Source organism: Aythya ferina (assembly GCF_964211825.1).
Source record: "Aythya ferina genome assembly, chromosome: 1".
NCBI classification, from domain to species: Eukaryota; Metazoa; Chordata; class Aves; order Anseriformes; family Anatidae; genus Aythya; species Aythya ferina.
In genome coordinates this window covers 103,503,689-103,517,059 of record NC_140296.1, presented here as the reverse complement: position 1 = coordinate 103,517,059, position 13,371 = coordinate 103,503,689, and the positions used below count along the sequence as shown (strand labels likewise).

Genomic DNA, 13,371 nt, shown 5'->3' with positions numbered 1-13,371 from the left:
TGTCGATGGAAGGAAGACAGGGACACTCAATATGAGTCATCAGCAAGCTTCATTTTATTGCCTGAATAGCCTAACTTTTATAGTGAACTTAACAGGGGCGGATGGTGTTTCACACAAATTATTGGTCAAAAGCACTCAGACAAACAACTACAAGAAAACAACCTCACCTGCAAGAAAACAACCCCCTTGTGATTAGCAGTCACATAGACCTTGTCCTTGAAGCCAGCTACTGGTAACAATATTTTTCTGAATTCCTCAATTGGGCAATGTGGGAACACTGTCACGGGAACTTCTCATAGTTGCCCTGGTAGCTTGGTTTGCTCAGCTACAGCAAGCCATGAGATTTTCTAAGGCCTGCTCCTGGTTGCTTAAGGCAAGCTCAGATTGAACAATTGTTCCACGGACACATGTCCAGGCCCTGTATGCCAATTCCCAACATAACATCTCTACTTCAGCTAAAAGAATGGCTGAAGGAAAGCTCTGTAGGAAAGGATTTGGGCATATTAGTGGATGAAAAACTGAATATGAGCCAGCCATGTGCGTTTTTCAGCCCAGGAAACCGACTATATCCTGGGCTCCATCAAAAGAAGTGGAGCTGGCAGGTGGAGGAAGGTGATTCTCTCCCTCTGCTCTTATGGAGTAGGGGAATACTGTATCCAGCTTTGAGGCACACAGCACAAGAAGGACATAGAAGTATTAAAATGAGTACAGAGGGGTCTGCAAAGATGATCAGGGGGCTAGAGCACCTCTCCTATGAAGACAGGCTGAGGGAGCTGAGGTTGTTCAGCGTGGTGAAGAGAAGGCTCTGGGGAGACCTTACAGCCGCCTTCCAGTACCTAAAGGGGGCCTACAGGAAAGCTGGGGAAGGTCTCTTTGTCAGGGAGTGAAGTGAGAAGACAAGGAGTAATGGCTTTAAACTGAAAGAGCGTGTATTTAGATTAGATACTAGGAAGAAACCTGTTACTGTGAGGGCAGTGAGGCACTGGCACAGGCTGCCCAGAGAAGCTGTGGATGTCCCATCCCTGGAGGTGTTCAAGGCCAGGCTGGATGGGGCTTTGGGCAACCTGGTCTGGTGGGAGGTGTCCCTGCTCGTGGCAGGGGGGTTGGAAAAAGATGATCTTTAAGGTGCCTTCCTATCCAAAATGTTCTATGAATCTGTGATCCTATGAACTATATTTCATGCATAAATTATGAATGTTGTGACCGCCTGTTCTGTTCCTACACAGACCTACCCAGACTTTCTCACCAATAAATTATAACATGAAACCAAAGTTCTCTGTAAGTGCATTACTGACATGTTAATATGCACAAAAGAAACCTGGAAAATGTGTTGAAAGGGTACCAACATATTGATTGTACAGCAGACTGTTAGAAAGACATATCTGAATACATTTGAAGTATACACAATGGTGCATATGCTATTTTGATTAGTTTGCTTAGCAAAACTTTCATGCTATCCATCACTCCTCCTTTCCTTCTACTTCTTCCCTCTGCCCAGTGAATTTCAATTTTTTTTAAGGGGACCAAGCAAAAACTCTGCAAATTTCTGCTAATGAAATATAAATAGTTCCTGCATATACATCAATTAAAATTAATCTCAATTTAATAGACAACTGATTAGAGGTTTGGAAAAAGTCCTAGTCCTAAAATGAGAAAACGTTTGCATTTATGCGTAAGCATAGGACATGAAGACTATCTCATGATATTTGAAAAAAAGTTATTTTAAGCTAAACAAGCAAACAAGCAAACAAAATGAAAAAGCACAGCACAGTAATAGTTTTCATGATGGAAAGATTTTTTGTTATCATCAACTGTCTAATTAAAAAGTTATCTCAAGCTATTGATTATACTCTGTGGATTCCACCTTGCCTCATGAAACAATGTTCTGCTAATCCTAGTAGGGGTCCAAGCAAAACACAACAGGTGTATCTTGCTGGCCTAAGAACAAACTGACATTATTGCCAACTGAAAACACTTGTCTTCCACAGATGAAAGGAAGAAAAGTAAATTTTATTGAATCAGAAAAGAAGTAAGTTTGTTGGGTTCGTCATTGTCATGAGGAATTATAGGCTCTGAAAGATCTATCTAACTAAAATGAAAGTCTGAAATCCATTTAGTAAATGAAAAAATTGGTTAAGTTGCTAGAATTGATTAAGTCACGTTAAGGTGCTGTTACATATGGTTTTGAGAAATAACATATAATGCTGCGTATTCAAGAGTAGCTAGAGATTACATTGCCAACTTGGGTTTGACAGTCTCCAGTGTTTTCATTGCTGAGTTAAAATTCAAAACAGGTTTTAATTCCTCTGTGTTTCCATTTCCTGATTATCAGCTAATGACTGCACTATTCCTACACTGGTGACATCAAAATTGCAAGAGATTGCAGCACATTAGCTGAATACATTCTGATGCTCAGAAAATATAAAGCGATATCTAGGGCTCAAATTTCACATGGGGAAATGTGAAAATATGTAAGTGAGAAATCCAAAGTATTCTCTAGTGACTTGCACTAAATGAGTAAATTATACTTGCAAAATCAAGTACTGAAGCTGGAGATTGCTGTTTAAAGGAGCTATTTTTTTTTCAAATTAGCTGTGTTTGTTATGCATTCATCAAATCCCAGTGCTCCTAGATAGGCTGAATATGTTGTTGGCATAATATAGTCTCTAGAGGCTAGAGGGAATAGACATCCTAGTATAAGTGGGATGGTATGTTGGCTTGAAACACAAGCACCTTTCCCGTCTCAGAGTACATGCCAAAGTAATTCATAGTGCCAAAACTAAAATTCATTCTTTACAGGTCCTCTTCTGGAAAACTTATTTTCATGTTAAAGTTCTTATTGATATCACTTGTTTTAACAAGGAGCAAGAAGTATATATAATTTCAATTTGAAAGGTAGAAAACAAGTCTTAACAAATTGAGCAGTGCTCAAATAGCAGTTGCCCAGCTGAAACTGCACAGAAGGGCTGGGACACCTCATTGCTCAAATAGTTCGGAACAGATGTTAATGGAAGAGTTTAGAGGAACAATAGGAAGTTGAGAGCAATTATGCTACATGCAGCACTGGCCTTTCAAGGGGGCTTATAAAGCAGTCATGATGGTACTGGTAGACACCACATTACTGGAGACATCACTTATCACTTTGGCACAGAGGCAGAATCTTCTGTGGGAGCAGTATGTGGCTCAGATGCTTTATATCAACAAGTTCAACTTGTACAGCAATGAGCTTTGATAAAGCAAAAATATTCACCTGTTCCCAAGAAAACTGAGAAATGGCCAACATTTGTTGGTAACACGTGAATAATAATTAAAAAAAAAAAAAAAAAGCCCTCTTAAGGCAAAGACCTCGAGTGGAAATTTTCGGTCCATTCCTACTCCAACTACATATCACTTGTGAATGTGGAACTTGTACTGTCAAGATTTGTAGAAACACTTCAGAAAATATCTCCAACACATCCAAGCTTCATCTCTAAACATAGATTACACTGAGCAGGAGGAACAAGACCAATAAATATGACTACTGCTTTTAGTTGGGAACTTGACAGAAGTTTTTGCAAGCATTTAAACATTTTACTACAGAAGCCTGAATGATAAACATGTATCGTCTTTCACAGATGTTTGCCTAACCAGTATTCATAATACTGCGTTAACCTACGCTGACATTGTAGATAAAAACTAATGGTCCAATGTGCTTTTGCTTTTAACAGCAAGTTAAACTGTTTTACTTTATGAACAGTCAGCTTATTGTTGCTCATAATTTATTTTTCTCTTTTTTATGTACAGTGATGAAGAGGTGAATAATACTTCTCATTTATCTCTGTATCAACAGGAGGGATCTTTGAAACCGTGGAAAATGAACCTGTTAATATTGAAGAATTGGCTTTCAAGTTTGCAGTCACCAACATTAATAGAAACAGAACTCTGATGCCTAATACAACATTAACCTATGACATCCAGAGAATTAACCTTTTTGATAGTTTTGAAGCCTCGAGAAGAGGTAATTATCTCAATTACTGTGTCAGTAACATACATGTTCTATACTACCTTTCCACTGCCTGATCTTCTGTTCCAATTGTAGTATGTGTATACAAACAGTAACATAAAAAATATATTTCAAAGAGAATTGAGCTGGAGTTGGTCTTGTCATCTAGTTTCTGATAAAACACCTACATCCTGTCTGCATGCTAAGAGCCCCAGATGGAAGGAGACAGGTCCAACCAGTTTTTCTTTCCAAAAAATAGATTTGCCACCTGGAATTTTGCAGTAAATGATCACTGACTAACAGGGAGCACAGTGGGATGTCACAACCCATAATTAGCACATGCACACAGATATCCATTATTCATAACAAATGATTTCTATTGTACCTTAAAGAGCAGAGGCCAGTAGTGCCCCAGTCCTGAAATATTAACACTTCAGTGGGTTAGACAGAAGTACAATTTCTCTGTTATATATAACTCTAAGACATGGAATGGACAAGTTTGGAATTTTTTGCATATTGTTTAGTTTTCCTAGAGGGAAAAGTATGGTCCAATTATTTGAATCCAATTTACTTGCAAATGTAAACAGAAAAGGTGAAAAACACACAACTTTTCTTAGGCACAGTGTATTTCTTCACCTCTAGGAGGCAACGTTGAAGTTTGCTAAGATTTTATATTCAGCAGTCTAGCTATTGGAATTATATGGTGTGCACACAATCTATGCAAACAAGTTAGGGAAAAGACCCATAAGTCACCAAGACTTTGCAGATGTGTTTTGCGCTTTATTATAACATCTCTTTCTGTAAAAAATACAAGATATATTTGGTCTAAGTTAAAAGATATGTTTACTATAAGGCAAATGAAGGCTGAAAATTAATGCACTTCAAATCATGAATCATGTTAGCACACTGTTAAGCTTTTGTTTTTTAAATGTTTAAGTTACTAAATTCTCCTCATGGCACTTTAGTTTCTTACTGAAGATTGGGAAAAAAATATTTTCAAAGAACATCAAGGATAGCTTTAAATTCTGTTTATTGCTTTTTTATTTTTTATTTTTTCAAATATATTCTGGAACTATACGCTATCAAAAATCAAATACTCTGCATTTCTAATCCATATAATCCAGACCTCCAGAGAGGATTTTACATTCCCTCTATAGTGAGAATCTCTTCTGTGACTATTGTGAAAATACTTCAGTGTCTTCACCATTTAATCTGTAGGAAGGAGTTCATTACAAATATTTTTGTAATTCTACACACTAAAGCACAAGGGATCCATGCAGACAATAGTAATTTCTTCTCTGCATGAATTATTGATATTATTTATGCAATTTCACATTAAAACCTGTTATCCTTTCAGAAGGCTTCTGAATTAAACCTTGAAAGCCTGTGCATTTTATGCTGTCTGTAAAACACCCATTTGTAGACTGAAAACAGAAAATAATTGATTTTCTGTCATATTCTATTACTATCAGACACTAAATATTAATTTAAAATATCTCTGTTCACTGTGGGTGTTCAGATACTTAGTATTTCATCCAACAGCAGTAATTTCTAGATTTTCCACAAAGAACTACCTTACAAAGAGTACGACATTGCAACTCAGTGCAGAGGTTTGTCTCAGTCCATAAATACCTTATTAGAAACATTTGTGGTACATTTTACGAATGGACAAAGGTAATTAAAATTACTTCATCTTATGTCAGTTAGCCTGAAAAGACATGGGAGGGGAAGAAAAATAAAAAGACACCTACAGAAGGGATTCTTTTCTAGAAATACTAACCACATTGGATGAGATACAGGCACAATGTATCAACAAAGAAGCCTTTGTTGATAGTACCATCTGACTGATTTGGAAAGGTATTAAAATATAAGTGATGTTGGCTCTTTATTTCTCTGTGTTGTTACTGAGGCCTTTAGGCTTTACTGCATCTTCTGTAAACACCAATTATGGAGCGCCATGAATCATATTGCCCTTTACTGTTTATATTACTTCAGTAGCCTGAAATTAAAGCAACTCACATTGGTAGTAGTTTGCCAGTCATGGGGGGAATCTGTATGGTGTCTGTTGTGATTCCATGAACATATTCCCTGACACACTGCCATGAAACTTAATTCATGTGACATCCCTTTGGCAAGCCCATAGTCAGAAAGCTCCTGGTTTCTCCAGGATAATGCCATTCAGAGAAAGGCAATTTGGGAATCAATGCAATCTGAAAGCAATGGACAGAGAAGTTGTTTTGTTTTTTATAAGCTGGTTCTAGGATATATTGCTAATCAGTAATGCCATTTTCAGGGACCATTTCCAAGTGGGTCTTGGAGCAACATGGTTACCTGTTGTCACTTTGAAATGATAAGCATGGATGGAGAATAAATTATCTTAGCAAATACCATGCGAGTTTCCTGCTTTGGCTTACCAGCAGCTTCTTCCCCCCCTCCCTCCTCTCTCCACAGCATGTGATCAGCTCGCTCTTGGTGTAGCTGCCCTCTTTGGACCTTCCCACAGCTCCTCCGTCAGCGCTGTGCAGTCCATTTGTAATGCACTCGAAGTCCCACATATTCAGACTCGATGGAAACACCCTACAGTGGATCACAAGGACGCTTTTTATATCAACCTCTACCCAGACTATGCAGCCATCAGCAGAGCAGTTTTGGATCTCGTACTATACTACAACTGGAAAATAGTAACAGTAGTATATGAAGACAGCACAGGTAAGTAGTACTGGTGTGCTGCAAGTCACGTGCTGTGTGCTTCTGCTAATGTAGGTTCATGGATAAATTCTGTGAGAGAGTGCCTGTGATAGTTCAGTTTGGCATTCTTACAGCAGGTTTCCCCAGAATATGGAAGAGAAAGATCTCTTATGGCACAGTTGTGCTTCCTAGTTGTGCTTCCACTCCTAGGCTTTTGGAAAGCTGTTCACTTCATCAGAAGCTAAGAAGTCACCAGGAGGTAGCTCCTCAGTGTTTGGTAGAGTCACATTTCACTTCCTGTTTGTGGAACCAATAACACAGCTTCAAACTGATAAGTATTCTAGTGTGGGGCTGATCTGGGATTCCCTGTCTCAGTGAGGGGTTGATCTTTAGAAGAATGTATTTACAAACTAAAAGTTCAAACTAGCATTTTTAATGCAGAGACTCTCTTCTTCCTTAGAACTGTCTCAGAAAAAACAAACCCAGTTGTCAGCTGGATACTGAATGCTGAATCTAAAAGGTGCAATTCATGTAAATGTTTCCATCCTGTGAGTCTTAACTCAGAGAATATCATTCATTCCTTGTGACATTCTTTGTCCTCCTCCTGGGACAAGCAGTAGCCATAGCTGTCCAGCAAAGACACAAAGCTCCTTGTGCCCACAGCATCTGCTGGTGTGCTGGCTGAAGCTGGGAACAGAGTAGCCCTGACACTGAAATTATCTGACTGCTAGAAGCACTGGAGGGGCACAAACCACAGCTCTGTTCTATTACCAGGGCCCAAAGAAGACTGCATTTTTAAATTGGTCTTTATTGGCCAATACAAAACTACTGTTATCAAGGATCCATTGCTAAAGTTCCTCCCCTAACCAGTGTAAAGTTACCCACCATAAAGATCCTAGCTAGACCAAAGTGTTGGAGTTGTAAATGAGGTGAAACCAGCTGAGGATTGTGTCACAGCATGACCTTACCTTTTGGTAGATCTCTTACCTCTGGCAACATTTTACAGTGGGGTAGCTAAAGCATATCAGTTATTCCAATGTAAACTCCCACCATCCCAATCCTTCAACACTATCTTTTTATGTATTTTTTAAGATGTAGATGAACTGCATGCATTTCTGAAAAATCCTGTGTGTTAACTCTCATTGGTGCAAAGTAAGCACTTCACTGTCAACTCTGCTCTGAGATTTGCATTTCCCTTTCGATTCTCATTGCTTACATAAATATAACACCTTTCAGAGCTCTACAGATGTGCAAGCAACATTTAAGTTGATTCTGTGATACCGGCATAAAACATTCCTGGCTGAGTCATGAAAGCAGCTTTCTAAGCATTTAAAACGAGTATGTAAAAAATAAAATAAAATAAAAATAAAAATAAAAATAAAACCACCATATTTACATAAGAAGTCACATTGACTGAAAGACAAAATTCTGCTTGAAAAAACAAACAAACAAAAACCACACCAAACTTGGTTTTAAGGCTAAAAATGTTAGATTTATTTCCACACTGTAGACAGCACAAAAAAAGAACATCCCTTCCTGGATCCAGGAGGCAGGTTTCAGTGGAAATATTCTGATCACCTTAGAGTTGCAGTGTATACCAGAGTGCTGGAGGTAGAAGAGCAAGTCAGGCTGGGCTTACAGTAGCAATCTTCCTGCATTCGTGTTAAGATGGTTTAGCTCAGCAGGATTCTTATGGACTCATAGCCCTATATGCCAAAATATACTTAGGGGTAAATAAATAAAGGTCTTTTTCAGCCCACTCCATTATCAAGTTAACATTTAAAAACACTAGGTGCTGTGTACATGTTCAGTTACAAAAATGATTGATATTAAAGAGACTTCATTTGTAGAGATATTTCTAAAGTAAATTAACCATCAATCATCTTATTAACATGGAGTCAGGAAAGTAAACAGGTCAATTTTGATCACTATAAAGAGTATTTGGATTTTGGTATAGATTGGCACCATTTAGCTCAGGCTCTTCTTTTTATTTCTCATGTTTGACATTTTTATACTACAAGAAGAAAAAAAAAATATATATATATATATATATTTTTACAATTTATATACAAAATATATATATATATTTTTACAAAAAAATATATATATATAAAAATATATATATATTTTTACAATTAGCTTGGAAGCTAATTGTAAGTGCACTTGCATTTCTAAACAAACAATGAACTCATAGCTGTAACAGTGAACTTGCAATGATCCATAAGAGTCTACTCTGAAGACTGAGGGGATCCTGCTTTTATCCTTCACACTACAGGATTGCTCCAAGCCCACGTGCCATCACAGCCACCTCTGGTAGAGAGGCTGCAAAATTGTGCCTGTTTGCCAAGCTGATGTTTCTCTTCACTTCCTATAGTTATGGGTTTCATTGCTGAATGGACACATCCATCAAGAGAAATACAGTTACAAGTTTGGACTAAGCAATGATTAAAAAAAAAATAAAATTAGAAAATTACCTCATTTGAATGAGCTTGGGCTTCTAAAGGATCCAAATCACTTATGTCTACCCTTCTTATCTCAAACGCTACTTCCCGTCAGTTTTTGTAATCCAACTGTTTTTCAACTGTAACTTTTTTTACTGTCTTTCTTGATAGTAAATTAATGTCTTTGGGCTATAGAATAAGATCTCTCTGAAAATTCTCACCCCACTCCCTATTACCTATAGCTTTCCTATACTAATGAAAAATAAGACTCCTAAGCAAAAAAATAAGACTCCCAAGCAAATATTTGCTCCTTCATTTTTACATGTTAAGCATAATCCAATTTATTCTTAGAGTACCCAGGCCATAATCTACCTTTATTCTGGGTATTAATTAAAAAGAGTTATTTTATATCAAGTGCAATTTCCTGCCTAGGTAAGACAAGGAATTGTCTCCAGAACTTTAAAGACAATCTAACAAATCCTTGCAGAAAAGTTTATGATACATTGATCACTGCATTTTCCAAACTTCAGTACCATAAACTGTTGTTTGTCTTTCCACATGCTAGAACTGGGTATGTATCCTGTACTTTGGTTAGATTCAGTGATTTTTAATATATCCTTTCCAATATCCCACTTCTGTACATTGTTATTTCACACATTGATCTGTAACAGACACATAACTTTGCCTGTTATCAAAAACTCAAACAATAATAGTTGTTCAGTGCAGGTTTGTCTCTGTCTCTCATCTACTCCACCTTTCCTGAATTCAATAATTTTAACCTACCAGATACTGAGAAGGGCAGCCACATCAATTTCCTCATCTTATGTAAGAATCACTGATTTTCCCTATTTGTTACAGAGCTCTCCTACCTTTTTTCCTTTTCTCTTTCTTTCTTTCTTTCTTTCTTTCTTTCTTTCTTTCTTTCTTTCTTTCTTTCTTTCTTTCTTTCTTTCTTTCTTTCTTTCTTTCTTTCTTTCTTTCTTTCTTTCTTTCTTTCTTTCTTTCTTTCTTTCTTTCTTTCTCCCTCCCTCCCTCCCTCCCTCCCTCCCTCCCTCCCTCCCTCCCTCTCTCTCTCTCTTTCTTTTTTTTTTTTTTTTTTAAGATTTAGAGGAACTAAATCTTTCTGTCATATCGGTTTGATCTGTTTGCACTGCGCAAAATTTGAATTCTTACTGAATTTGTTTTGTTTGAACTTGCACAGTGACAAGAGATATCAAACTTGGCTAATCCTAACACAGTTTTCTAATAAAAAATAAGTACTTTCTCCCATAGTAGTAAAAACTTTTCTTAATATTTTTAAAATATGATTGAATTAGCTACACAGTTTTATTATTAAAAAAAGGAGGGGAAGGTGGAGGAAGGAGGAGATGAACATCTTGAACAACTTCTACTGACACACACTACCATACTTACCACCAGTGTCTATGACTATTTGCCTGTTGGAATATTATGTTCATGTTAGGCGTGTTTGAACTCCTAAAAATGTCAATCACAACTTGCAGTAGTTCTAGACATTACAAATTTATATGAAATATTCAAAGACTTTCACATATTGAAACATTTTACTTAAGTGTCAGAGCAAACCATTTCTCTTGTTCAAACCACTAAAAGACAAGTTGGAAGAGTACTGAATCCATCAATGCTAGAGAAAATTCACAACACTGTTTCCAAAGGAAAAGGGTGTTCAGCTGTCTGGATAAAAGACGGAAGAATACAGACAGTAACCCAAACAAGTTAGTGATACAAGTCGGGCTTCCATCCCTACAGCTTTTATTTTCAAGTTCTAAAGAGCTTTTCCTCTCAATAGAATTGGCTGATACCTCCTTCAGGCTCTTTGAAGTTCACACCCAGACTCACAGCTTCCACCTGTCCATATTCTAAAACAGTATTTGTCCTACTCAAGTTCCTGCTCTAGCACAGTCCTGCAACATTGTCTAGGCCGTATCATCCACTTTGCAGAGGGTAAACCAATGCACAGGATATGTCTCTTCTGACCCCTTCCCATCTTAACCACTACTTTCTTCCCAGCCTTGTGGGGAGTCACTAATGCCTCCTAACTGGGTGTATGGTCATACCAAGCAAGAGAAAAGTGACTGTTCTAAGTGCTGCACTTCACAGAATCACAGAATCATTTAGGTTGAAAGAGACCTCCAAGATCACCGAGTCCAACCTCTGACCTAACACTAGCAAGTCCTCCGCTAAACCATACTTGCCCAGGCCTTTATCCCTGTTCCCTGGGAGTCAGATTAAGCTCTTAATGTTTAAGATATGTCACAAGTCAAATCTTGGTGATAGTACGTCCAAGGCTTTGAAGTTCTTGAGTAGGAAAAAGAGGAAGATGAGAATACTGATGGTTATTTGTCGTAGTTATTGATTATGATGGCAATCAGCAGCTTCAGGCTTTTGTCTGGTCCTCCAAGAAAATACCTGCATACTTTTCACACCTAAATGTTTCTTTGGTTTCTTTGGTACACTGTAACCAGACTTTGCTTTCATTCGGTGTTGCAGTAGGAAGTGATGGGAAGTGCAATTCCAAGTGGTATGTGACTGAAGCAGGTATTTTAATATTCTTCAGCTCTCGCAGTTACACCATACTGGCAGCTAAGTACTTTTTGATTCTGGAAAGAGATATAACACTCAATCTGTTGCTGTGAATTAAATGCAAGATTTCCTGCATTCCTCTCCCCATCCCCAAACTCATTTTTTCCTCTGAGAGTCGCTGTTTGTGATAGTGTCTGAGGCACTGCAGTCAACAGCAGTGCACTTGAATGTATGATACAGGCAAGTTACAGCTTTACAGACAGATTGCATAAACTCTCCTACTTGTTAATCAGTGTTGGAAGCATGAGCTCCACTCTCATAATAATGAGTTCAAATTGTTTCATATTTACACAGGCTGGCTACCAGCCAGGTTCCGATCTCACAGTGTGTGCAGTAATTTACATTTGAATAGTCATAATGCTTAATATTCTGTATTGATTGTTGATACTTGAAGACCTCCGAAGAACAGACCCAGTATTGCAGGCATAGACAAAGACTTTTTTTTCAAAAACCATTGCCAATAAATTGACTGAAAATCAACAGTGAAAGCCAACAACCAATAGCCAACTTAGCAATAACTCGCTAACCTCAGAAGAAATAGTGATCCTTCATATTGCCTTATATGTACCATTGGATCATTCAGACAAGGACATTCATGAACAAGACAAACATATACCCACACCCAGCAAGAGAGCAATGACTTTTTTTCATATTAATCATTTTTTGATTTTTGTTTAAGAAGTGCTTCTTGCTCGTATTCTCTCTCCCTATACAGATTTTTAAGGCAGCCTTTTACTTTCACTCAGCAGGAGATCATGGGCTTTTTTTTTTTGGTGGGAAAATTAAGTTCATGGGTAATGAGAAAGAAATTGTAATCACACACCTCAAAGAACTCTTAACTATCTTACTTTGTTTTTGGAGGCAGTACAAATTACATAGGAGTGCTGAATTAGCTAGTAGAATTGCACTGTGTTTAAATACTTGGACAAATCTTCAGCTGGTTGAGCTCCACTGACTTCAAATAAGCCCTGTAGATTTCTACCAGCTGAAGACATAGTCTTAGAAATCATGTTCTTGTGTTTACAGATATAGAGTTAGATATCAAAGTATTTCAATTCTTTAGAAGATCTCAGACTTGCTGAGTGACCTTAAGCAAGTCATTTAATTTCACTATGTCCTCGAGCTTTTTGTCTCTAAACTGATGATAAGGAAAAAATAACGTTCCCCTCTCTAGGGTATTGCAATGTATGCTGAAATGAGGACAATGAAAGCCATATGGATGCCTATTAAGAATAATTATTGTTAAGTGGCACTCAGGTTAATCACTAGCTCAGGTTAACAACTTGTTGCTCACTTAGGGTAACATTGCCATTGGAAACTTTTCTCCCTCAGTCTCTCCTCATTTGCTCATGCCCTATATTAGCCAGGAAAGATAGTAAGGTTTTCTTGTTTAATCAGGAGGTTCTTATATAATAATAAGAAATAATAATTAGCTGCCAGCAAAGAAGAATTATATTATTTTTTTTGCAATGTACGGTATCAATGTTGCATCAATACAAACATATCCTAGAGTCAACAAATTCCAAATAGATTTCAGAGTATTTAGTTGCTGAGGCGAAATGTAATCATGAAAAGGAAAATCTATAACTATATCAGTCTGAAGCTGGAAAATATGAGGTTAACAACTTATCCTTTAGATATGTGAAATATGTTAGGACT

At 37.4% G+C, this 13,371-nt stretch overlaps 1 protein-coding gene across 4 annotated transcripts in view; it reads left to right on the top strand.

The window, feature by feature from the left end:
- GRIK1 (glutamate ionotropic receptor kainate type subunit 1) overlaps positions 1 to 13,371 on the top strand; it is a gene marked incomplete at its 5' end in the record, with an annotated part of 163,673 nt that overhangs the window by 82,392 nt on the left and 67,910 nt on the right. For all 4 annotated transcript variants that reach the window (XM_084532377.1, XM_084532376.1, XM_084532379.1 and 1 more), the window contains 2 exons: positions 3,830 to 3,997; positions 6,434 to 6,691. In XM_084532377.1, coding sequence (XP_084388503.1) covers positions 3,830 to 3,997; positions 6,434 to 6,691 — 426 coding nt within the window. The remainder of the gene's footprint in view (positions 1 to 3,829; positions 3,998 to 6,433; positions 6,692 to 13,371) is intronic.